The sequence below is a fragment of the Empidonax traillii genome, unplaced genomic scaffold, assembly GCF_003031625.1.
Source record: "Empidonax traillii isolate 1590-97213 ecotype Southwest subspecies unplaced genomic scaffold, ASM303162v1 scaffold34:size3740991, whole genome shotgun sequence".
NCBI classification, from domain to species: domain Eukaryota; kingdom Metazoa; phylum Chordata; class Aves; order Passeriformes; family Tyrannidae; genus Empidonax; species Empidonax traillii.
Genome location: NW_020955227.1, coordinates 284,505 through 310,796, shown reverse-complemented (window position 1 = coordinate 310,796; position 26,292 = coordinate 284,505). Strand labels below are relative to the sequence as shown.

The following is a 26,292-nucleotide window of genomic DNA, read 5'->3' as shown; positions in this document are numbered from 1 at the left end:
AATTAAAGCCACAAACCTGCTCTGAGGGGTATGTGAGGAGGGACAAGTGTTCTAAGTGCAACAACCCAGGCGTTTTTTTATTCATAAATACATCATTAACGATACCCACTGATATGGCAGCAATAAGCCACCCCTGAAAGACCAACAACTCCAGTCAGGTAAATCTTGGGTTAAATCAGCAAAAAAAGTCTGAGCCACTGACCACACCTCAGAGATGATTTATGGAAAAACACAGGTGTTGGAGAGCAGAATAAAAATGAAATGTTACAACAAAATTCCTTCCAGCGTGGGGCAAGTATCGCTCTCAGAACACGCTCTGAAAATGCAGATTGAGGAGAAAGACAACTGGAAGAAAAGCTCGAGAAACATTCTTGTGACAAAGTTGTATTTAATTACCAGCAAAGCATTTCCTCATTTTATTTTGGTGCCAGCTTCACTTTATTTACATCAAGACAGTCCAAGTGGCTTCCCCAGCCATGGGGGTCACAGAGCAGCAGCCTTTTAATGTGCTAAGTACAAGCAGCAGGCAGGGCAGCACAGCCCTGCCAACAGGAGCCAAGGGGGTTGAAAGAGGACAGTTTTTAAATATTCCTATTAACATAAAGGGAGATAACACCCAGGGCAGGGAGCCCGTGATGTGGGAGTGACCGAAATGCCCCGTTCATTAAAGTCAGAGTCACTCCAGCTGCCTCCCCTCCTCTCCCAACAAGAGCCACAGCAGCTGGAGAAGAGCACACACTGCTGACAAAAGGTGGCCAGGGCTCACTGAAGCCACTCAGATTGCAACAGAACGAGTAATTTAAGCCAGACAATGCACAGATGCTGCTCCCACCTCAGAGGGATCTCAAGGACTCCCCCCTGTTGCACTGAAATGCTCTGTCCTGCACAGCACAAGCTGGACAGTCACAGATGGCAACTAAAAAGCCTCTCAACACACCCACAGTGCAGCTGCTGCCAGTAAAGCACCTTTGTTCCAGGCTGGGATGCATTAAAGGATGTGTTTTACTGGCACTTACACTGTGAACCAGCACCTGATGGGGAGTGCTGCGAGTCCAGTCTCCCTGCACTGGATCTCTGGTCAGGGGAGAGTTAAAAGGGCAAAGCCGACACTGATCCCTGAGTGCAGCACAGAAGATGGGACTAAAAATGATGGCAAAGAGAATTCTGGTGGCTCCTCTGCTTCAGCAAAGCCCCTGGCAGGACACTGGTTCAGTCAGGCCTGCCTGCACTGCCAGGTTGCCTCCGTGCAAAACTCTGTGCAGGTGAAATGTTGCTCTTACCCCCTCCCTGAGACAGAAAGGTGGCTCCAGAAAAAGTAAGTGATACTTCACAGTGACCCAAAGGAATTCTTAGTAGAAATAATTCCACTTTTATTGGGAGATGTTATGATTAGAGGAAGGCTTCCTTACAAATAGCTTGGGTTTTTTTTCCCCCATCCCCTGTTAGTGGCTGTATATTCCTCATCAGCACAGTGGAAAGAATCCAGTAATAACATCCAGAAAGAACTACCTGCCCTTTTTGCCCCTGTAGATCTCCAAAAAAGCTCCACAAAAAGAAACTCAAGTGTTATTACCAATAACTGTGAACTAAATCTTCGACCCAGATTCCACAGTGCTACTGATTATTCCTCACGGGGGCACAAACAGAGACCTCGTGGGTTTTAATCTGCAGGTTGTGTTGCCACTGCAACAGGAAAGGGATCCCAACTGATGGAGCGGCAGCAAAACTCAAGGCACATCTGTATAAACAAAAACTCTTCTGTTCCTATAAAAGCAGGCAATAAAATATACAAAAGAAGTAGAATTCTCTCCATTCAACCAATGTACATCTGCCTCAGTCTTTCCTGAGGCACCAGTGGAGCATGAGGAAGAACCACTGCTACCACGTTTTCAACATTCACTTTTGTTATCAAATAAATTACTCATTAGTGCAAAAGGAAAAAAAGAAGTCTGGCTGGTTTTTTTTTTTTTGGATTTGGGGGTGGTTTGGGGTGGTGTTTTTTGCTATGCTCTGGTTCTTCATAAAAAAATTACATCTCTAAGAAATTAGCATTTACACAAGAGAAAAAAAAGAAGCTACGTATCTGTCAAATTAAATCTTAAAATAATTCTGTATACTGTACAAATATACACTGTTAAACATTTACAACTTTAGCTTCCTAGATGACAAAATTCACCGCTCTTCCAAGCAATGCAGCTGCCCAACTTCTCTTCTCCAAACCTCAAAGCTCCCATCTGTCAGGTATGAAGTCCCTTCACAATTAGGGACAGGATGGGAGAAAGATCTACTGAGAGTAGTGGCATCAACAGGAGGGAGTTCCAGGTGTGCTGAATAATTTAAGATGCAGTCCTTGCTAGACAGAAACCTGGGAATACACTTGTCAGTGATGAGCCAGTAGTGAAGTCAATGAAATATCTTTCTTCGCTTGGCATTGCTTGATTCTGTGTCCTCTGGCAGTTCCTCTGATGGTCTCCTGGTTAAACCCCGACAGTCCTTGTTGCACTCGCTGCTGTTACTGTGACCTCCTTCACTGAGGGCTTTGGAACCGTTTTTGGGCACAGCCCCTCTCCTGTCACCCTCATGCTGAGCTGTGCAAGGAGATGTGGAAAGCACATTGCACTGTCCTGTTGCCTGCTGGGCCTTCCTGAGATTTTCTGTTCTGGAAATCTGATCCCTGGCAGCTGAGGGTGCATTAAGGCCTTGCTGTGATGTTGATCCTGGATTGCTCTGGGCTGACCAGCTGCCATCTTTCAAGGCCTGCTGCTCCTTCCCTTTTGTCTCAGTTCTACTGGCCAGACTGGCCAGCCTTGGGTCCCGTGGTTTCTCTGGATTGGCAGGAAGTGCTGCAGCCCCCACGGGCACAGGGGCACTGCCCCTCCTGGAATCTCCAGCAGGAGACCCCAGGGATGCAGGGGCACTGCCCCTCCTGGAATCTGTAGCTGGAGCCCCCGGGGGAACAGGGGCACTGCCCCTCCTGGAATCTGCACCCTGAGTCCCCACAGGCACAGGGACGTTGGCCCTCCTGGAATCTCCAGCAGGAGTCCCCAGGGATGCAGGGACACTGCCCCTCCTGGAATCTGTAGCTGGAGCCCCTGGAGGCTGTGGGGGCCCTCGGCTTCCTTGGGGCACTGCATGGCCAGAGCCAGCAGCAGCTTCCCGTGGGCTGCTCCCAGGATTTGTGAGCTCAGCCCTCTTGCCACTGTTAGGACCAGCCTGCACCAGAGGAGCTGTCACTGTCCCTGCTTTGGCCGGGGGCTGCACTGCTGGCCTGAGCTTCAAAATCTTCAGAGCATCTTTCTTGTAGTTCTTTTCTGCTGTCCTGATTATGGCACCTCTTTTCTGAGCATCCTGAATCAGGTGATTCCAGTTTTTATCTTCCTTTAAAAAAGAAAAAAAAAAAGGGAAAAGGCCTGAGTTATTAGCCAGAAATCAACACAAATGGACAGAGGTGTCAGAAGATGAACAACCCCTTTAACCAAGGTACCTGACACAACTGTCATGGAAACCACTGTTATGTTCCTTCTGGAATGGAAGAATCTTACGTTTCAGCTGCAAAACAGCTGCAGACACTCTGGCTGCTGTAACACAGGGAAGGTACTTTGAACCACCAGAAGCACCAAAAATGACCATTTCCCTGTTTCCAGGGTTTTCTCTCACTGGCACGTGGCTTTATCGCCCTCTAATGGCAAACTGACACCCCCCACCCTCGGGAAAGAGAAACCAAGGGGTAAAACACAGAGTTTACTCTCTTCCTGGCAGCAGCCTTGAGGATGGGTTTGAGTTCCCAGCCCTGCCTCGAGGGTGGATCACAGAGGACCATCCAACTGACACTGCACCTACCATGAGGGTCTGCAGCCTGCCCAGGATGAAGAGGCTGAACCTGGCTCGGGTGATGGTGACGTTCAGGCGCTGAAGACTTGCCAGGAACCTGAGTGACAAGACAAAACTAAGCTCCTAAACTACTCCTCCCACAGGGTTTAGGGGTTGTGAGAAAAAGAGGTAAAATTGTCAGTGAAATGAACAGCAGCAGCAGCTCCTGCCCCCTCCACAGACCCCCTGGCAGCAGCTCTGCCTCACGTGGAAGGCTTGGCATGAACTGTGTTTTCTTTCACCACTCTAACTCCTTGAAGGGAATTCTAGTTCTTTCCTGCTCTTGCCGTCGATGTTTCCTTTCTTAGAGCAAATCCCCTCTTAATGCCAACCCCTGCTTCCTTAAACGTTCCTCAAAGTACAGAGGACATCAACCTCACTTCACCTATCAAGACTTTAAGCTTCTTTTTGACTTGAACTGAAACAGATTAACAATATTTGGCATGATTAATGGGAAAATATCCTACTGAAACACTGAGCACTGGGCATGAATATTTTATTTTAAAGGTGACCTGCATTGGAAGCACGTCAAGGCAGACTTTTGCTTTGTCATGCTTCGAGAGTGGAAAGTGTTTCCTTTCAGAACAAAGTCTGGTTTTGCACTGTGAAGAGTGCAAATGGATTTCACTTTGAGAGAACAGCATTCAGAAAGTTACAGCGTGTACCAAAAGCTACAGGAACTGCTGCAGTGTTAATGCACAGAGCCAAGACCCCAAAGCCAATCCTGCCAAGCCCAAAGAGGGCTAAGGGAGCCCAGTAAGGAACAGAGAGCAGAACACCAGCACTTCCCTGTCCCTTTTGTTCTGAGAGCTCAAACCAGTAACACGAATTCGTGCCCTTTAATTCACTGACCGGTAGAGGTGACTTGTTCTCTCCAACGTTCTCACCAGTCCTACCCAAAATACGACCTTATCCACAGTGTCACTGGAAATGTAACTTGCAGTTCAGTGCAGGACACGTACCCAATGGATCCTTTGGTGCTGTTTGCCTGGGCATATGCCAGTGCTGACCCCTCAGAGCTGTTTGCCCGCACACAGGACACTATGATACAATCCTTCTCTCGACCCTGGAACGCATCCACTGTGTCCACTTCTCCTGGGCTGTGGAAGAAAGAATTAGCAAGCTGTTAAATTCTATTATTAGAGTTTTTCAGCAAAAAGAGTTTTTCAGTTTTTGATGCAAAGACTCCAAACGTTGTCTTAAATGCTCATCTGTCAAAACCATCCAGGGTAAATTTCTGCTTCTGTGTACGAGCCTTTGAAAGCTGAATTTACTTTTCTGAGAGCAGCATCGTTACTGAAAAGCTGTTCTGGTCCACACAGCTTGGAATTTTAGGTTTACTTTTCAATCAGCTTTATTCAGAACAGCAATAAAAATCAAAGCATGTGCACAGGTAATAACTAAGAAGTTGTACAAGGAGACCATGCCTGTTTTAAGCAAGAGGGTTGCACATCCCCTTTGAAGACACAACCAAATACAAATTTTAGCAGCAGACGAAGAAGTTTGAGAGTTTTTGCCGTTAGTTTAAGAGGACAAACAAAGGATTGCTATGCAAGAGCCAGGTCTCCTTTGAAAACTCGTGGTTTCTTTACCTGTTATTCCTAAACACACTGTCCAGCTGACCTTGAATTCTCTTTTTCTGTGCACTGTAAGGGGTGATGATTCCAATGCGACGAACACCCAGATCCTTCCTTTTCTCTTTAATTGTTCTAATCAATTCCATCACCAGCTTCACTTCCCGGGGGTTACTGTAAGAGCTGAACAGGACAAAATGGAAATGGTACAGAAACACCTTGGACAGACCTTCCCAATTCAATGCCCAGTTTGTTGGGGGATTGTGAGTCACAGCCTGGCTTGAACTTGTGCGGCCTCTTTTCACACAGAGGCTCAAAGAATTTGGAAAAGAGACCCTGAGGAGGGGATGCCAACCAGGAGAAGTGCAGGCAGGGAAAGGCTGCACTTCCATGTTCCCTTAGCACCTCCCAGCTGTGCTTTCCTTACACAACAGGCAAAGGGGAGAGGACTGAGCCTGCCACCTCCTGGCATCACCTCAGCCTGCAACTGGGAAAGGGAAGTCACTGATGATTAAAAAAAAAAAAAAAAAAAAAAAAAAAAAAAAAAAAAAATCAGGAACTCAAACTGTTGTAGAGTTTGCAGAGCCTGAAGGCACTTACTGGGATCTAACAGATAAGTCAAACCAGGATTAAAACCAGTTTCAGATAAGAAAAAAAAAAAGCCAAAAACATTCAACAGCTGTTTTTGTAAAATTAAATCAAATCAAGTGAAAAAAAAATGTGGTTCTAGCTACTTAGTGCATATTGGGAACACCAGAGGAGAGAAGATAAGTCTTTAGGTAGGTAATTATCAGAAAATCTGAACTTTGGCTGATTAAAATGCAGGACTTACTCGCAGTCTCGCTCCTCACGACCGTCTGCTACATCAAAAATCAGGTAGGGCTGGAATGGCCAGTCTGAAGAACATCTGTTCTCTTCTATTGCTCTGTAAATATCATTTTAATCACTAGGTAACCATACAGAAATGCTATCAACTGATACTTCATTTATTTATATCAAGCTTATCGAACACAAGGAACTCTCCACGACGAGAGGAAATGGCCTCAAGTTGCACCAAGGAAGGTTTGGGCTAAATATTAGGAATTTTTCCCAGGGAAAGGGTTGTGAAGTGTCACCATTCCTGGAAATGTTCAAAAATCAGGTGGCACTTGAGGACATGGTTTAATGGTGAACGTGGCTGACACTTGAACTTGATGATCTTAAAAAGTCTTTTCCAACCTTAACAATTCTATGATTCCAACTTTCAGCTTCCCCCTTCCTGCCAGAATCCTTAATTTTTACTGCTCCCCAGACATACTGAGGCCTAAAAATGAACTCTGAAGAGCCTGTATGCTCCATTTTAAGGGATCTGGTTAACTCACCTATCACAGCCAGCACCCACAGGATGCACAATTTCTCCCACGAACCATCTTCCCCTCTCCCACAGCCTCAGGAGTTTTTAGACTCAAAAGAATATCCCCACCTGAGAAGTTACCTTCGACAGACAGAAGGGAAAACAGGCAGCTACTCACTTGGCAGTCTTCAGGGTTTTGCCATAGACGTAGTTGGATGGGAAGAGGCAGATGTCGGGGTGCATCCTGTACTGCACCGTGAGCTGCACCACCGGCAGGCTCCTCAGAACGTTCCTCTGCACCTGCTCCTCCAGCAGCCTCTGCAGTCGGGCCATCAAGGACTGGTCGTAGCCATACTGCTGAGCTTTCTGCCAGAGGGAACACAGCACACTGAACTGCTGGGGAATCGGGTCCCAAATTACAAAGAGGGATTTGGGTTTTTTGAAATTAAAGCTGTTCGTGGCGACTACTCGCGTTTCGATTTTTGGGGTGGGTTAGTCGGGCTGTTTCAGTCACAACATTTTAAAAAACATCAACAGTAATGAAAAGCAAGGTCTTCCAGGTGGGATCTCATTAAAGAAGCCTCTAGAGGATTATCTCTCTAAGGAAGCCAGTCTGTTTTCTCTCCTTTCTTCAGCAGGTTGTTTAAAAATAGTCCTTAGTGCTGGATATGAGGAAGTGCTCCTGTATGTTCATCCTTAGATGGGGTAAGGAAGTGCCCATGCTCTTCATCCTCCCTTCCTTAAGGAATGTGACACTGACTGAAGCTCCCAAAACAGCCCAATAACAGCCTGCCACAACATCCCTCACAACCCCCCTGAAGTTTCTGTTGCCACATTGAAATGTCTCCTTTTTTCCCCCCCTTTTAAATATTTTCTATAAATACGATTCTTAAACTACACAGCAAAAAAAAAAAAAGAAAATACTTCAAACACTTACTACTGATTTTACAGTGGGAGGGAGCTGTTTGGGATCTCCAACAAGGACAAGTTTATTACAGCGATGGATCAGAGGAATCAGCGTCTCCACCTCACAGGACTGCCCTGCCTTTTGTGAATGAGGACAGGACAAAAAGTAGTTGTAAGCATCTTAAATTTCCTGTAACACAGCCAGAAAACTTAAATGCTTTAAGTCTTCTAAAAAAAAAAAAAAAAAAAAAAAAAAAAAAAAAAAAAAAAAAAAAAAAAAAAAAAAAAAAAAAAAAAAAGAAAATAAGAGGAAAAAGAAGGACTTCTCCCTAGTTAAAAACTGCAACCAGATTTATTTTATTATTGCATTTGCAGAGCTCTCCAAACAGACATAAATATAACCAAACCATCTGGAAACCTCTACAGCAAGAACCACGCTTCAGCCATGATTTTTCAGTGAAAGCTGCCTGCCATTAAAGCACCAAACAAGACAGCAAAAGAGGCAATGAAAAGTCATTCCTTCTCCTCGTGGTTCTGCACAGCAGGACCGGCTGGGTATCAGTTAAAAGGCGGGGATGGGGCAGGAAACCCACAGAATATTCCACCAGCAGCCCAACCACTACAAGTATCCCAAGCAGAGGCAGAAGACTGGAGTGCCACAGAGCTGCTCTGACCTCATCCACGATGACACAGCTGAAGGGGTCGTGGCCTTGCCGTGCAAAAGCCGATTCCAGCAGACTCCCCCCACTGGTGCTCAGGGTGCAGCAGATGATGTCAGACTCCAGGATGATGTCTGCCTGCACCTTCTGGGAGTGCCCACGAACCTTCAGGTACAACAGGACACCTCTTTTAGCTTTCTCTGACCTCCTCAGAGCAATTGGTAACTGCCTGGACAGGTCTAATTGCCAGTTGTGTGTAATGCACCACCCCAATGGAACTGTCTCCATTATGGCAAATGAAAGGCACAAGTTTATTTAACTGAAATGCTCCTTTCACTTGAAATTCCAGGACAGTGCCAGTGAGGGTGGCAAACTGGAAAGAAATACTTATTTCTACAGCTGTGCAATCCAAAACACACTGAGAGCAGAGTTCAGTTTGCCATCCTGTTTGTAACTCCAAGCCTCCATGACCATTAAGGGTCAGCAAATATTCATTAAAGGGATCTTCATTCATCTCATTGTTTATGCACTTAGCATTAATTACTGGGTTTGTTATCAGTGCCTGTTTCCCCTTTCAGATCTACACACACACACACAAAACCCTCCAGCTGTCGCTTTACTCAGAAACATTTAAGAGTATCTCAGTTCCAGCAGGACTGTCTGAAAGTGTGGATGAAGATACATCCTAGAACATGAGGACATGCACATTTTTATTATCTTATTTGTCAAAGATGGCACATTTTGTTTAAAACTCACTCTCAACTGTAACAGTGAATATTCCTGTTTGGGTTTTCTGTTTGTTTGTTGTTTTTTCCAGCCAGAGTACACACAGATTTCACACCTCCTGGTCCATAACTTAGCTTACAACCTTTTATTTATCTACTACTTTAGAAATATTCCCAGCTACATCAAAACCAAAGTCCACCAAGTATATAAATACATCAGCTGAAGTTTAATAAAGAGTTGCCCCTAAGATAAATTCCTACCTCCTTTTGCTGAGAAGCAAGTTGTTGTCTCTCCTTTGCAAGTCTGGCAATTTCCTCATCTAACATTTGACTCTAGATGGGAAAAAAAATAAAGAGAAAACACTTTTAATACAAACTATTTCCTATATTTCTTCTGTCTTCCCATACCCTACATTTAGACTTGCTCAGACCGACTTTTAATACCAAATGTGTTCGAAAAAGCTGAGCAGTTTCTTGGAAAGTTGTCAGCATATTCAGGTTTTGCAACACACAATACTACATCTTACATTTCTGTGCAGCTGGGAAATGGTTTGCCACCAGAAATCTGTAATTTGAGCACAAATGCCCAATTTTTAGACACCAAAAAAAAAAAAATTGAAGACTTCAAGTGTGACACATAAAAAATCTCAGATCACAAGGTCTCTTACTATTTCCAGTGAAACAAAACCAGAGCTTTGAAGTATACAACCAAATTAAACCATTAGGATTTATAAATATGGTTACATTAAAAACTAATGGTGACAGAGCCAAACTGAACACTGGAGCAACAAGTAGCACAAGCAATCAGTGGAAAACACTGGTGTAAATAAACAAAAAAAATCCCTGGATGCACAGTTCTTCATTCCCTTTTACAGTGCTAACCAACTTTTCCATCAGTTGAAAAAGCAGGTGAAGAGAGACAATTACTGCTCGGGGGGGGGGCATTATAAAGTAGCTCTTTATATGCTTTGGATTCTACAAAGAGGATTAGAAGTTCTCTCGCTACCTCTCTCTTCTCACATCTGTGCATGGCACGCTGCCGGGACAGCATGTCCAGCTTCTGATCCAGAGCTGCTTTTTTCTTCTGAATATCCTGGTCAGAGTCCCCTGGCTTTCGTTCTGTCACAAACCAAAGGACAACTTACAGGGGGGAACAGAAAAACTGTTACAGAAACTCTTGCTCTCAGCCCTGAGGTTTTTAAAAGCAAACGGCCCATACAGAAACTGCCACTTTCCCACTGAGACTGAGACAAACAGCTTTACGAAATATCTTCCTTCTTATAGGACATGCAGTCCCACATGTAAAACATCACTCTTAAAGAAGACTGGATAAAGTCTGATTTGCATGCTACTCACTCATTCTGTGTTCCACTTGCTTATCCAGGCTAAATCCCCGGACTTCATTGTTGATGGCCTTTTCAGCACCAAGTCGCACTAATTTGATGTCACCACAATTCCCTGTTTACGAAACCAGAGTCAAAACACTTTTACATTACTTCAGTCACCTCTCCACTTTGGTATGAGAGTTAAAAAAAAAAAAAAAAAAGAACATCGTGGATATCAAGCAAGGCTTTTCTTTTTTTGCTTGTCTGGGTTTTTCAACAGTTCGCTTGTACTTATCTAAATGCAGCTACAAAAAAATCCAGTAATTCCAAACTCTAAAAAATAAAAGATGTTACCTGTGTTTTAGTGGTGGCTAACAGTTAATAATGTTATTTTGAATTAACAGAATCACCTCTTTTTCTCAGGTTTATCTAAAACTTACAGAACTCCTAATTCAGACAATTACTGAGTACCATCAAGAAATGCAGTTGGTAAGTCAATAAAAATTAACATTTGATTACAATGCAGGTATTTTTCCCCTTGCCACAGACAAGATACCTTGTTCAGAATTCATCTACTTTGTGTTAGTCAAACTGGGAGGAGGAAAAATGAGGGGCTCTGACACGTCAAAACTTTCACCACTTTGTCCTGTGTGATCAGCGAAGTTTTTTTCAACTTTATTCAAAATCAAGGCAACGGCCCTGTGTTCAAACCTTTAAGTGCTTAATAACTGCTGAACTTAAATCAACAGCATGAGGAAAAGGTCGTTGTCTATACAAAAACACAGTGCAATTTATTTAAAAAGAAACACACAACACACCTTTCAGAAAAGCACATTAAAATTAACAACAGCGTGAGGATGTACCGGACACGTTCTGCAAGAGGAGAAAGCTGCTCAGAGGGGCGTGTAAATACAATATGTAATCAACTGTTTCACTTCCTCCTTCAGGCTTTGCCTATTTAGCATAAAAACAGAATTTTGAGACAAGCCCTACCCAAAGGCTCCTGTTTGTTCTGGCATTTCTCCTTGAACGCCACGATGATCTTTTTCATGAGCTCATCCACGGCAGCATTGGACGGTGCACACACCAGGAAGCGGTTTGGCTTCATCTTGGAATTCTTCTTCCGAGCTGTTTTCTCATTCCTGGTGTTCTGTAGATGAATTAACAGCACAACAAAACGGGCTCTTTAGGTTGTCTAGTTTGTGATTTAGAAGCCAGACAGTAGGTTCACCTTCATCAGCAGGCAGAGTATGGGGGCTCTGGCACTTGAATGTCCCTTAAGGTTTGTTTTATACTGAGGAACAAGCAGTCAAATCTATTAATGCTATTTGCATAAATTCCCTTCAATGATGTACTTGAATCTACTGGTTGCTTATATAAAAAACCATTAAGTGGGACAGGCCAAATAACATTCTTTAATAAATAAAAATACTACTTTTTTATGTAACAAGTGTTCATTTTGATTTTTCCATTTTAAGTTCTATGAATTAAGTGTTCCAAAAGGTATTATTTCCACAAGACAGATTTAATCACCTCAGCTTCATAAATTACACCCCCAGTAATTCCCAATACTGCATTTCCAATTAGTTTAAGCTATCACTGACTTCCACTGAGGAACCAAATGAACCTTCACATCACGTTCACTTACTTCTCTCAGGACACGGGACAGAAGTCCTACAATAGTTTTCGATTTCCCTGTCCCAGGTGGCCCATGGATGAGGCAGATCTTGGGGAGCCCTGGGTGTTGCTTTACCATGGCATAAGCTGTCTCAATGGCTCTCTTTTGATCTTCATTGTATTCATTCACATACAAAGCCTGAAGGGATAGACAGGGAAAAAACAATTAATTGATGCTGATCAAACTTTTCATGTATTTTCAGAACATCCTCACCCCTCCTGCTACAACTCAAAAGCTGGAAGGGCAGGGAAGCTTTTGATTCTAGGTTTGCTCTTGATGCACTCCCAGTCCTGACCTGAGAGTTGTAAAGAAGGTTTTGTTTACTTTCCACACCCTTATTTTTACAGTACCTTTTCCATACTGTGTCTTATTTCCTGAACACTTCTCCAGAAAGGAAAAAGAAAACTGAAAGCTGCTTGAAGTGCACAATGTCAATATAATACAAACACCTGAGCAAGTTCAGATTCCTCTCCACCCAATCAGCCAGCTCTGAAGGAGTTGTCTCAATCAACTCGCCTGTTTGCCCTTGGTCATCTCCACAACCAGATTTGCAAAACTCCCAAAGGTCCAAATGCCCACTTTGTTAATCCTGTCCCCTGAGCAGCTGCAGGACTTACAGCACTTCCTGAGGCCACCACAGGCAGATCCCTGGGGCAGAAGTCGTTGTAGCAGGGGTTTATGATGGGTCTGGCCAGGGGACTCCTGCTCAGCAGCAGCAAACCTTTGAAGGTTCGGTGTGTGGTCACCAGGGACCCAACCACCACACACTTCACCTGCTTGCGGATGCAGAAGGACAGGTTGCCTCTGGTCTGCACAGTGAGATGACAGACACTGTCCTGCTCCTGTTGTCCTGGTAAAGGAGAGAAATAAAAAACAAGCTGTTAATAAAAATATCCAAATCGTTAACGGAAAGATACTTCAGAAAGTCACTCCATTAATTCACCAGAACAAGGTGGTGTCTTCTACTAAGGAGCCAACAACTAAACTCTTGCAGAAACCCCAACACTTCCCCATCTCCATCAAAAAACAAAGAAACAAACACATACAAAAAATTAGTGCTCCATAAAACTAGTCAGTTCATTGCTTTAATCAGGCAGGTACTGGATACTTGGTGATCCTGGTAATTCACAATTTCAGTTCCAGAAGGTGGTGAAAAGTTCAGCCAGTGAGGTCACAGAAATTCATGGCACTTATCTCTCATGGCAGTGCCCTCCCTAAAGATGTGTGCAGAGCACTTACTTATCATTAGTTTCTGTTCTTACATGAAGTATTAACACCTGTATTGAAGGAATTCCCTAGAAAAATAGACAGAAAGCAGGTCTGCAGCTTCAGTTCCTGACTTTTTACAAAGCTTCTAGCACGGAACAGACATGCTAGAGTGGAAAAACAACCCCATTTCCTCTGAGGGAAGCAGAATATACCACCAGCCAGCTATGAACAAGTATTTTATGGCAACCAAGAAGAATCCCACCTTCATTCCCCCCACAGGTACTTACTCGCTGTATAACCGGACGCACGAGAAAATCGTGTCACGAGCCCGACGTGATTCACCACGTGGTTCTCCATCCCACCTTCTTCCCCAAAGGTGTCTTTTTCCATCTGGACCACCAAAAGGATTAAGTCATCCTCCTTTGGATGAAGCTGCCTTGCCAAGTCACCCTCTCGAAAATGAGCTACCCAAAAATACAGGTTGAAATTAGAGCGTCGAAAAGAAAACGATTGCGGTTCTGACTCCAGAAATGCTACAATTAACACATCACAGAGACTTCATGACACTCATCTGTTAACTTTTAAAGCTATTAAAGACTACAGCAAAAGACTAGATAGAATTTTAACTTCATCCTGCATTCTTAAGCCTGAACACAGCACTGCATAAAACCAGGGCAAGTCTAGGACTACTTTATCAAAAGAAGCTGAAAGGAAATCCCAAACGAGAGACAGAGAAGGCACAAATTCCCCGCAAAATACCTATTTCTGTTACATGCATTCTGTAGAATAGCAGAGTCAAGATCCTTTCCGTATTTAAAACAAATAAAAAAACCTCTACCTGTAAGTGCCAGCTCATTATAAGGCATCACCTACTTGAAACTCATAAGATTTTATTTAAAAAAACCCCAATCTTTACCTGTAAAATGTGCTGTATTCATGTCAGCAGAGAAGTTCTCCAAGGTGAAGCAGTAGCTCTTCTCTCTTGCTTTCTGATTTTCTACCCATTCTTGTGCCAGCTACGTGTTGAAAAGTAAATAAAAATACTTTGAAGGGTTTAGTGTACCAGAAGAAAAACTCATCATGACTCAAAGGGCAAATACACTACATAGAAATAAAAGAAAGCTGTCAGACTGCCAGGTAAATATACCAAGAACCTTACCCAGTTCTTTTTTTCACATCAGCATACACATTATATGTAAACACACAGGGCAAACAAAATTGCTTCCTCCCCACTCACCCATTTAATAGACTTTCTTAAAGCTCTTCAAAACAAATGTCGGTTCCCCCAAGTGCACTTTCACCTAAAATATTAATATCATTCTGGCAATGACTTAATTTTTTTACCTTATTTCTATGGAGGAAATCATGCAATGACTGAACTTGAAAGCAGTCAGACATCAACTCCATGAACACTGACTTTTGTTGTTATTAAACTATAAACTATTAAAGTTTGGGAAAAACTACTTCTTGGATTAACCAGCACTCACATAAGTTCTCAAGAGAAATCTAAACAGTAGGGTTTTATCCTGTTTTTACAAATGCTGTCACTGAAGGACCTCAGTTTCTTAAGGGTTTCTGCTTTGAGCTTTATATTCTCTAGAGGAACCATCTCCTTTGCCTCTCATTTTACATGTTATTGTGGATTTGCACCCAGGAGGAATAAAAAACCCAAAACACTTCACTGAGGTGAATAAGCCTGGCAGTCCCCAATCTTAAAACAGAACTGTCTAGGTTATTTTCCCCAAATCATTCCTCTACTCTGATCTGTATCTCAACATTTACAGATGGTAAAAACGGAGAACATAAAGCAGATTTTAATCTCTTGGTAAAATTTACCAGGGTCGATGCAACCAAACCGAAAGGCAGAAAGCTACTCACTGTTTCAAAGGCGTTCAGCATCATCAAGGGGAAGAAGGTATTAAAATAGTCATTGTAGTCCTGAAACTGGACAGGAACAGAGGCTACCACAGACTGCAGGAGGTGATTTGGAGTTCCGAAGTAGCTGAAGTTGGCGAACATCTCGTAAGTCCACGTCAGGACCTGATTAACGAAGATGCTGTGATCGCGCTGCTGAGCGCCGAGGAAGGAGGAACACACTCCTCGTGCAGAGCCTCTGGAGATGTTCAGAGCGTTGTCATACTGCCTGTTCTGCGACTGCAGGACGCTGTTAGACAGCTGGGGTCGAGGTACGTGGCTGAGGCCTGGAGCCCTGCACGGCTGGTTTCCCACTGGCGCGTACGCTCTCGGGAGGGGCGGCCTGACCACGGCGGGTTTGGCCGCGTTCACTTTGCTTTTGGAAGGAGGCGGCGGCTTTTTGACGTCCTCCAGGTCCTTGCTGAAGGCGGCGTTGCGGGAGGAGCTTGCTGAGCTGAAGATCTTGGTAGTGGAAGGTTTTCTGGCTTTGGGAGGTAGCAGAGAAGGTTTGGCGAACACGTGGTCCGCTCCTGAGCTGGTGGCTGTGTGTTCACTGCAGGACTCTCCTGCTTTTTCCACTTTCTCCACACAGCCTTCGTGTTTACATGTTGGAATAGCTGGGGACTCGTTCTGCTGAGGGTTTTCAGCAGCATTCGTTTCCTCTGGGGTTTTAGTATCTACAGCAGTATCTTCAAAACTTTCCTCCTGAGAACATAATTCCATGTCCACGGGATCTAACTGAGTTAAAAACAGATTATCATCATCATCATCATCTTCATTGCTTTCATATGATTTACAACCACTTGAAGTTTTCACCTTGTTCTCAGGCAGGACAGTGCAACTTTTTCCTGCAGATTCATCTTTATCATCTGCAAGTGCAGTGTAAGACAGACTTGAATCCATAGGGACAGGAGCTATCCCACTGCTATCCTCCCATTTTCTGTTCCAGTCTGAAGAGCCAGGCGTTTTAGAGGCACACGCCCCCCCTTCCACAGACAGGCTTCCAAATTTTCTCTCGCCAGCAGACGGACCAGCAGTTTCCTCTCTTTGATTTTCCCCAAACGCCAGCTCAAAACTCGGAGCCTTTTGTCCCACAGGCTTCACGCACACCCTGACGCCTCTTCTGTTCCTGCTCTCAGAGCTCCCCGCCGGACTCCTCACCCGGGCGCTTCTCTTGGGCCTCATCTGCCTGAAGAACTGGCGGTCCTGGCAGGCCAGCAGCTTCTTGTTGCGCTTCACGGACAGGCTCTGGGCGTCGATGAGCTTGGTCCGCAGCCTCTGCGCGGCGCCCACCCTGCCCGCGGCCTTGCCGTGGCTGCGCAGCTGGGCCACGCTCTCCCGCGACGGCTGCGACAGCTCGAAGGCTCGGCGGGGGCCCTTCTTCAGCCCCAGCTTCTCCGCGGTCGAGGTGGGAGCAGGACGCTGCCGGGCTCTCCTCGGGGGCACCACGGCAGGCATGGACCTGCCGGGCTCAGGGGGTTTGGAGGCGCTTGAAGGGAGGGGTTTTTTGGGTTGGGTTGTTTTGACAGCAGGGTTTTTGGGGCTCCTCTGGGCAGTTATGGCTAATTTAGGTTTTGCCGCGGTGGCCTTCGGGGGGCTCGTGGTGTTTTTCTTCCAGGCCAGCTTTGAAGCCAGTGAGGTGGTAGATGTAGATGCTCTGGGTTCAGGCAATGGTGAGCCCAGGGCGAAGCCTTCAGCAGCAGCACCTTTGTCTGCAAATTCCTCCAGCTGCCCTTTTGCGTCTTCCTTTCTAACAGATTCTTGCAACATCAAGTTTGTTGCCTCTTTTTTATCATCAGCTTCTTTCTGATGAGAAACATCTTCTATCTGCTTTTCTACCGAGCTTGCTGTTTCTTGCATAGTATCATCACTGAGGTAATCCAGATCATAACCCCACTCGTTTATGCTACTGTTCAGGAAGTCATCTGAACTACTGTCAACTGCTGTTGAAACATCACCTTGTTTGTACTCCTGGGTTGCTTCCGTAGCATAGGCTTGAGTATCTTGCCAAGCTGAAAACACCTCAGCATCTGTTTCAAACTCAAAGAACTGAGAATCACAGTCATCCATTGACAAGGGAGGCCTTGGAGATTCTGATTCCATTTTGACATCAGTATCAGAAGTGCTGTTGGAAAATGAAGGCAGCTTTGCAGGACAAGCATTTTCGTCCTTGGTTTTTGCTTCCTCCTTGTCACCTGCACCTTTTTCTTCATCAGAAGAGTCTGAAATTATAATGACTTGATTGTCACGGCAATCTCCATCACAGAGAGACCTGGTTCCTTGGCCTTCATTGGAAGATCTTACAGCACCTTTCACTCTCCTCCTAATATCACTTAGATTCTGGTACACTGAGCTTTCCTGGCTTGACTCCAAGGGAAAATTGACACTTTTGGCATAAGCAGCTAAAGATAATTTACTGAGTTCTCTATCAACCTGGGAGTCTGATAAAGTATCATCTTCAGAAGACATCTTCCCAAAATCCTCTTCTTTCCCCTCTGAACTGTTTTCCCTCTTGAAATATTCTGAAAACGTCAACAACCTGTCACTTGATTCATGCTTCACGGACAGTGGCCTGATCTGAAGAGCAGGGTTGGACACATCCCTCTTGTTTTCAGACCTAGATGGAAAACAGCCATTTGCTGAAACTTTAGTAGTACAAAAGGTGTTTGAAATTTGATGTTTACAGTCGTATTTAGCCAGGTCATTGAAATTAGGCTGGTCCCAGTCTGAACTTGGCATGTCAGTGTCAATACTGTTATCTTCCTTCTCTTGCATACCAGGTCCATTTTTAGGGCAGTTAGAGCAATCCAGTGATGTTTCTTTTGATCCCTGTTTAGTGGGGACTCTGGATTGAAACAAGCTGTTTACACTAGTCTCCTGCACACTTCTGCAATTCCTTGAAGATGAAGACCCAAGATGAGTTTGAGCAGATAGATAACATGCTGTTGAGGGTCCTGCTTCCTCTTTGACTTCCAGCTCTCTGCCCCTTCTGAAATCTGAATGCTGGGCATTTGGCTTAAAGCCCTGATTATCCATATTGCATTTCCCTGCCACAGAGTCATCATTCCTATTTTCCTGAACTTTTCTACGTAGTTTTGCTGCCAAAGAGTTCTGTGGGAAGATAAATTCCTGAGCTGCTGAATCATCAGGTTCCTTTTTAATATCCGTCAAGACGCCTCCTGTGGATGTCCACGATGTTGAACTTTTAGGTGCATCTCTAGATTCCTCTTCCCAGGCATTTTTCCTTCTAGGGAAAAGGTTCCCTTGACAATCTCCACTTTCCTTTGATATGACAGATGGAGAATAAAGGTCACCTCTCTCATGTGCACTCGCCCTGAATCCATCATCGCCCACATTCCTCTCCTGCTTTAGAGAAACAGTTGGCAAAGCTGTAGAGTTTGAATTGCTCCCTTTGGCCAAAGAGGCACTCAACGCTCTGCCCTTTATACTCCTCAAAACCTGCTTCAAGCACGTCTGTAACTCCTGGGTCTCCTGGATGTTCAGCTGCCAACCCATAGAGAGATTTCCTCGCAGGAGGAGGTTGAGCTTGTCCAGGTACCTCTTGCAGAGGGCCTGCTGCCCAATCTGGTAGCCCTCCTTGAGGAGGCTCCGTATGAGCTGCACACAGGCGTGCTGCACCGAGTTGGAGGCTTGGAAAGATCCTGCAGATGAGCCTTTCCCACAGGGCCCAGAGGTTTTGTCCGTGTGCCACGTGAACACCCTGGCTGGAAGGGTGGCACATCTCACCACTGCTTCCACCCACTCCTGGGAGCTGATCCACAGCAAGTGCAGGCATTTTTTATTCCTGTGGAGTTCAACGATGCACACCAAGATGAGGAGGAAAAACTCCGAGATTCTGTCACACTGCTGGAGGTTTTCAATGAGAATATCTTTGATTTCCGAGCACAGGTAGTGGATGACCTCTACTATGTAGGCCACGCCCAATTCCTTGAGATCCATGAGCGACTGGACAAAAGGGATGAACCAGAGGAAGGTGCTGGGATGGACACGCGTGTCTTTGCCGATGTTGGACTGCAGCACGTTAGCCAGTGTTTGCATATCTTCATACATGTTGGGGCAGTACTCTGGGCAGATGGCAGCCTTCCAGCCAGAGTCCTGGAAAACAAAGCCACCACACATCAGCCTCACTGACCAGCACATCTGCAGTACCAGCTATGAGAGTGGGAAAGGACATGAAAGAATGTGAAAGACACAGAGGTAATAGAAGAGTGTTGTTAAAAAGCTGTATAAAAGACTGCTGCTTGATTCAAATAAATGGTGTTCTCTGATCATCATATTGGTGTGTTGAGTCGTCCGTGCTCGCATGAAAACCCCACGATATCCCCGCATGCAGCAAAATTTAAGAAAATGCAAAAAATAAAGACCAAACGTGTATAAGCATCTATTTTCCTAAAATGTAACCTATGAAGTCAGTGAAATAGAAGTTCCTTTAAAAATCATTGTGAACTCTCCAATGTTATGCTGACATAGTTTAACCTCAGGTAATCAAATACATATTTAAAGCCTTTATAAAGACACTTCATGAATACAACACATCAAGAGAAGAGCATGTTCACTAATGTTTTTTTCTTGTTACAAAGCAGAGTAATGACCACAGTTCAAAGAACAGGAAAATAAAATAATAATTTAATACCTTTTGAGGCTTTTCTGTGTTGTAATTGTACACAATCTGACTGCAAGTAATCATGTCATCACCGTAGTCTGACTCTGGTTCAGTTTTTGTCCTAAAAAGAAACACAGAAAAAAAGTCCCAACAAGTGTAACAGGCATCAGACTTGCCAAAAAGTAGCAAGTACATATTTACTGAAAGTACCTCACAATTTTAAGGGATCTACTTCAACTTTCCATTGATTGAAGATGGAAACGTTTGTGTTTTTTTTGGTTTTTTTTTTTTTTTTTTACTTGCCGTTTCCCTCTCCCCCAACACAAGTTACAGCAGCACTGACAAGAAATCCAAGATCAGGTTCTACTCTAAATTCATACAACTGTTCTACCCTCTTAACAACACTGACCTCATAAAGCTATTGCGTATATTTTTGATTTCATTTTTGTAGCTCTCACTGTTGATAATGGTTTGAAAGGCTTGGACAGGATCAATGAGCTGTCCCCAAACTTTAGATCCGAGTTGATCCAAAATAACCATGAAACAATGCAGGGCAGGCCAGAAGGGGTCAGTGGAATCACCTGAAATACAACAGCAACAGTGGGGACAGTTGAAATGCAAGTCCTGGACATTCTTAGACTAAGCTGAAAATAAAAAGTAGTTGGTTCTCATTGATTTTTCTTAAATATCAATGTAAAAAGAAGTATTCTGGTAAGTTGCAACTATACTTTTTAACCTGGAGAAAGGATGGAAAAAAAGTCAAGCTCACTGATCTGTAGAGAGACACTGCTCCTTAGGCAGCCTTAAATCAACAGGAGCCTGGATGCCCTTTGTTAATATTAAATAATACTAATATTTCTCAACTCTATGAAATGGTTTCTTTCACACTGATTTTTGCTGGGCTGTGCTACGAAGTGGCACAGCTTACACAGCTTTGACAATTTATACTTTACATTTATAACAGAAGCAATTGGTTTCCCTTCAAGTGTGTTCTTCCTCCTTCATGTAATATATTCTTAATTAACACACTAAGTTTATAGAGATCTAGTAATTTAAGAGGCAGTTCTGGTCTTGAGCTCATGTGCCACTCCCAGACTATGCCATGGCACGTGACCTACAAGATCTACACAAGGGTTGATAATCTAAATTATAAATCTAAATTTCCAGCTGCAAAAGGGGGACCCTCAAATAGACAGATGGAAGAGTCAAATTCTAAGGCAAGCTGCAGCAATTCAGAAGTGTTCCTTTACTTTAAGACTCAAAATTCTAACTTCATGCCACAATGAAATGTGCATTCTGGATGCACAGGCAGCCTGTACATTAAATGAAAATAATGATGGAAATTATAGATTTGTCCTCTCAAATCTGCCCTAAACCAGCCTCAGGTAAAGCACTGCCATCCCTCCTCCACTTCACACTCTGAATGTCATTCTTCAGCATTTGTCAGCAGTGCCCAAATATTGTGCACCTTCCAGAAGATAAATAAGCCTCAGTTAAAATCACCTCATCATTACACTAGTAAGAACTTAATTAAGCAAAAAAGTTTGATAAAGATGACAAACAGTCTATGAACTGTCTTTAAGTATCAAAATTAGTTACCAGCTGCTTCTTTCTCCATAGTGTGAAGTATGGACTGCATGAAATCATTCTGTTTGTCTGGGCCCAGCAACAAAGAGTCCATAGCTTGTTCTTCCAGCACTGACAGCAACATGCAAATCCCTAGAGACGAATGGGAAAAAGGAAACAACCTGTCTGCATATCTGCAAAAATTCGTTCAAATTTTCACCAAATCCAGGATCATTTTCCAAATGCCATTACCAGTGAAACACGTGAGAAAAGAGATGAGCAGCAATACGAAACTAATTAAACAAAACCTCATTATTGCAGCTGTGCAACATTCAATTCTCCCTTTGACACAGCACCTATGAAACTGCAGAGCTCTGACTTGAAACAAGTGCTTACAAACGTGAGAGACTCCCCAGATTCGTTTCTGATCATAAATACTCACCCAGCCAGTAATTCTTGTAGTTGGTTGTATCATACAAGTGTGCTGGCAGAAGGATGAGTTTACCCTTCTCGTACATTGAAGAGCTGTAAATATCTGGATTCTCAAAAAGCCCCAGCTCAATAACTTTGAACAAACAAGTCAGCACTTCTTCTAAGTCGTAGTAATCATCCCTGTCAACCTTCCCTAAATTCCTTGCTGTTAGGATGGCCCAGCGGCGAATCTACGGATTGAAATAAAAAGTGATGCATTAATAAAGAGAACAAATAAAAATCACAATTCTGTAAGATTATCGTTGCTGCTACAAATGGGAAAAGGGCATATTTTTACTAACAGAATAATTAAAAATCAGTCTTTCTCCAAAACAGCCTTAGGACCAGGCTCAGTATACAGCTACTCAGTATTAACATAGTGCATGAAACCAGAATTCACTGGAATTCAGCAGAAGAGAAAAAGGAACTTACCACCTCATTGGGGTGCACCAAAAAGAGATAAATTCCTGGGTATTTTTCAAAGACCTGAAAGGAGTCGTGGCCGAGTTCCATCCTACAGAGCACTTCCACACACAGCTCACCTAAAAGGGTAAGTAAGACACAGCTGTAGTAAGGACTAATCTGTAGGCTCACAAAAAAAAAAAAAACTATTTAGTGTCAAAATAAACAAAAAAGATACATACATGCACACTGATATTTTGGCTTAACTACTGTTTGTTACTTTCACCCTCTTCATTGGAAACACCACCATTCCTTCCACGGGTGTGTGATCAGATACTCACTGACTCTCTCATGCAGCAGCAAGTAGGGATATTTCAGGATTTCTAGAAGGGGCACTCGCAGGTTATTCTCAAAATCAGGGCCCATGTAACCAGACAGCCGAGTCTCTCCATTCTCATCCACTAGAAACAACTCATCCTCTTCCCCGCCTTCTTCCTGCATGGATTTCTCCATGTGGGCAACAAGACGGGCCGTTTCCAAGTCCCACAGGTCCTGTTCACAGTGGGGAAAAACGACTAATCAAAGTGCATTTGTGAAGGAGGTGATTTAAGGACATTTATTATCACATGTAGACACTTTAACTGAACTTCCAAAATTCCAGATTTCATTTTGAAAAGCTTCTTTCTAAGCGTGGCACAAAACACCGAAGCTTTGGCGCAGAATTCAACTGTGCAAACCACAAAACTCTCACTTCAGGTTAGCATTTTTTTTTAAAAGAGCAGCCTTCAAACCAGGAGCAATTTTATAACTCTGCTAAACATTTGTATTTCAGTGAGTATTTCAGGCCACTGGCCAATACACAGAAGGACACGGTACAGGAAAATATCATATTTAGGAAGATGGGAAAAGCAATTTTGTCATGTTGCCCTCTCATGGACTTTGCAATTAACAGAAGGAAAACAACATAAACATTGCAAACAGACCAACTGACTGGCTGGATATGTGTAGGGATTTGCTCACTCTACATGGATACTGGATACTAGTGAGGGAGAATTGCAAAATACTTCTAATAAAAAATGAAGGGGTTTCAAACTTTTCTGATTGCTTTTAATTGCACGGTCTCACAGACTTGCAAGGCCTGACCTCTGAAATTCAAACAGAGGAGAAAACTACAAGTGAGAAGTGAAAGCAAACAAAAAAAAGGAAAGTAAAAAAAAACTGCAGAAATGTTAGTCTGGCAGATGTTCTTTGTTTCACATGACAAAGCACCACAGCATGAATAAAGTCCAGATTATACTGTCTAGTCAGCAACTTCCCACTACTGTTTTAGTTCTTGCTAATTTGAATATATGCAAAACAAGAGGGTCTTCCCTTAACAATCAGCTGTTTACAGCTCCATGTGAAAAGAGCACAGTTCAAAAACCAACACACTCTGTTCCCAAAAAACAGCAAAACACAACCCCAGCATAAAACTCCCCCTACACCGAGGCTGGCACACACAGAAGCCTCTTAATTAATCCCTTAATTACCTTATGCAACCTTGGGCACTCTTGCCTTGCCTTGTGGTATTCGACCACACACTCCAGGCAGTAACTGAGATCATCGTTGGATCCCTCAAACTCCTCCTGGGACAGCTGTTCAGTGGCATAGTGCTTCAGGAACTCGGTGGTGTCAGGGCCACTCGGGGTGCACCATCGGCATGTGCTCATTCTGGGGGTGGGAAAAACGAGGAATTAACAAAGTCCAAGGCCTGGAAGAGGCAAAATGTTTCCCAGCAGCTCACAACAGCAGCTACTTTTCAGGTGGGATGAGCTTCAGGATTTCTGGGGCTCGTTAGCAGAGTAGATGCAGGTGTTCTTATACAGATCTACAGGTGCAGGTAGTTAAACAGATTAAAGCATTAAAGGAACATCATCACAGAGAAAAGCCTGGAGAATGGCAAACAGTAAGAGTAAAGCACCAAAGAGAAGTCAAATTTGTAGACTGTGAAATAATGAGTGAAAATTCATTTTTCACACACACACACACAAATCTCCACCATAAATAATGCAATTTCTAGAACTACAATGCTAAAGCTCTTTGTATTAATTTACAGGTGACTGTGGAATCTAGGTCTAGTGCCACAGAATTTAATTAGCTTTTTTCCCTTATCTCCTGCTAAAATTTATAGGTCAACAAATCCCTGTTGTCACAAGCAAAGGATATTTAGGGAGAGCTTTGCTGCCTTCATTACTGTTAGAGTTACAAAGTGTGATAGAATTCTCACCACAGATTGCTTCCTCCAAAAACAGAAGGTCTTCACTAAGCAGCAGCAGAGTCATCTCAGACCCTGCTGGTCTGAAAAACTCAGCAGAACACTGGAATCACAGAATGCTTTGGGTTGGAAGGGACCTTAAAGACCATCTCATTTCACCCCCTGTCATGGGCAGGGACACCTTCCACTAGTCCAGGTTGCTCCAAGCCTGTCCAACCCGGCCTTGGGCACTTCCCAGAGATAGGGCAGCCTCAGCTTCTCTGGGCAACCTGTGCCAGGGCCTCCCCATCCTCACGGGGAACAATTTCTTCCCCATATTTCCTCCAACCCTGCCTCTCTGTCAGTGTAAACCCACTCCCCCTGGTCCTATCACTACAGTTCCTGATGGAGAGTCCCTCTCCAGCTTCACTGTAGGCCCTTTCAGTGACCTTTCAGATACTGGACGACTGAAAAAGCACAAACACTTGAACTACCTGTTTAAAAAGAAAGATGGTAACTGCCTCCCTTATTCAGCGTAACAAAGAAAGCCAGACGAAGCCAAACCATAGTCGTCATATTGGGAAAACCCCAACAATTACCTCTGTGGCCTTTACCTTTGGAAAGGGAAGCTCTTTGCTGTGCAGGTGTGCCAGTCACATCGTGGGAAGGAGAATAGCACTGCCCTGCAGGCAGGAAAGGCAGCTGAGCCCTTCAGCCATCCATGCCCTGCGAGCAGCAGAGCACAGCAGAGTCCTTAGCAATCCATCCCCTGGCGACCGAGTCCCGGCGGTATTTCGAGGATCTACAGCAGCAAAACAGAAATCAAACCACTGAGTCACAGAATCAACCAGAAAAGACCTCTGAGATCTTCGGGTCCAACCTGTGCCTGATCACCACCTTGTAAGACCCAGAGCATTGAGTACCACCTCCACTTGTTTCTTGAGCAACTCCAAGGATGAAAACTCCCCCACCTCTCCAGGCAGCCCCTTCCAATGTTTAACAGCCCTTTCTTGAACAAATTCTTCCCGATGTCCACCCCGAACATCCTCTGGCACAGCTGCAGGCTGTGTTACCTCCCCTGTCACTGGCTGCGGGGGAGAACAGGCCGACTCCCACCTTGCTCCACCCTCCTCGCGGGCAGTAAATCACCACAAATACTTTCAGAATCGCTCTGGCATTTAGGATAACACCGGCTGCATTGAGCGGACCCCACGAAGCGATAGGGAGGCTCTGCAACCGAATCCCTCCCGTCCTTCCAGCTGGGGGGGGGGGGGGGGGTACGACAACACCCGCTTGGCCGAGAAAAGATGTAAACATTTATCTACCCGCGTAAAGCAAGGAAACCGCTTTAAAGGACGCACACGAACCCGGGCTGCGAGCGAAGCCTTCCCCCCGTAACGCCGCTACCGGCTGAGGAGCCCCGGCCCCCGCAAGCACTTTCGGTTTCGCGGTTGGAGCAACCCCAATAACCCCAACAACCCCAACCCTGCCTCCAACCCCCGCAGCGCCCCGTGCTCCCCCCCAACAGCTCCCCCGGGCCCCGCCGCCCCTTCCCGCCAAGCGGGGCCGGCCCGACGCGAAGGGCGCTGAGGCGGCCTGAGGGCCCCGCGCTCGGGGCGCGCCGGGGGCAGCGCGGGCTCGGCGGCGGCAGCGGCGGCTCCGGGCGGGCGGTCCCGGCGGTCCCGCTCCTCTCTGCCTTGCTCTGCCCTCACCTCACACCGCTCCCCCCGCTCCCGGCGGTGCCACCCTGAGGCCGCCGCGCCCCCCACGTTTCCGGGCGCGGTCGGAAGCGGGTGCTCGGCT

General features: G+C 44.7%; 1 protein-coding gene across 3 annotated transcripts; it reads right to left on the bottom strand.

Moving 5' to 3' along the window:
* Positions 1–1,346: 1,346 nt before the first annotated feature.
* On the bottom strand, positions 1,347–26,292 carry SETX (senataxin). 3 transcript variants are annotated; one of them, XM_027911630.1, is made up of 26 exons: positions 26,207–26,292; positions 25,104–25,291; positions 23,786–23,966; positions 22,598–22,808; positions 22,287–22,396; positions 21,826–22,045; positions 21,417–21,536; positions 20,227–20,398; positions 19,848–19,938; positions 15,158–19,309; positions 14,196–14,295; positions 13,567–13,743; positions 12,688–12,920; positions 12,041–12,208; positions 11,386–11,542; positions 10,424–10,525; positions 10,074–10,186; positions 9,329–9,400; positions 8,358–8,507; positions 7,715–7,822; positions 6,956–7,143; positions 6,277–6,369; positions 5,463–5,627; positions 4,833–4,970; positions 3,841–3,928; positions 1,347–3,378 (listed from the first exon to the last, which is right to left on the bottom strand). In XM_027911630.1, exons 3-26 carry the CDS (start codon positions 23,963–23,965, stop codon positions 2,404–2,406), a joined length of 8,283 nt encoding a protein of 2,760 aa, XP_027767431.1. In that variant the 5' UTR covers position 23,966; positions 25,104–25,291; positions 26,207–26,292; the 3' UTR covers positions 1,347–2,403. The 3 variants fall into 3 exon arrangements, with proteins under 3 accessions (XP_027767431.1, XP_027767432.1, XP_027767433.1); XM_027911631.1 differs by lacking the exon at positions 26,207–26,292 and adding an exon at positions 25,857–25,882; XM_027911632.1 differs by lacking the exon at positions 26,207–26,292 and adding an exon at positions 25,606–25,624.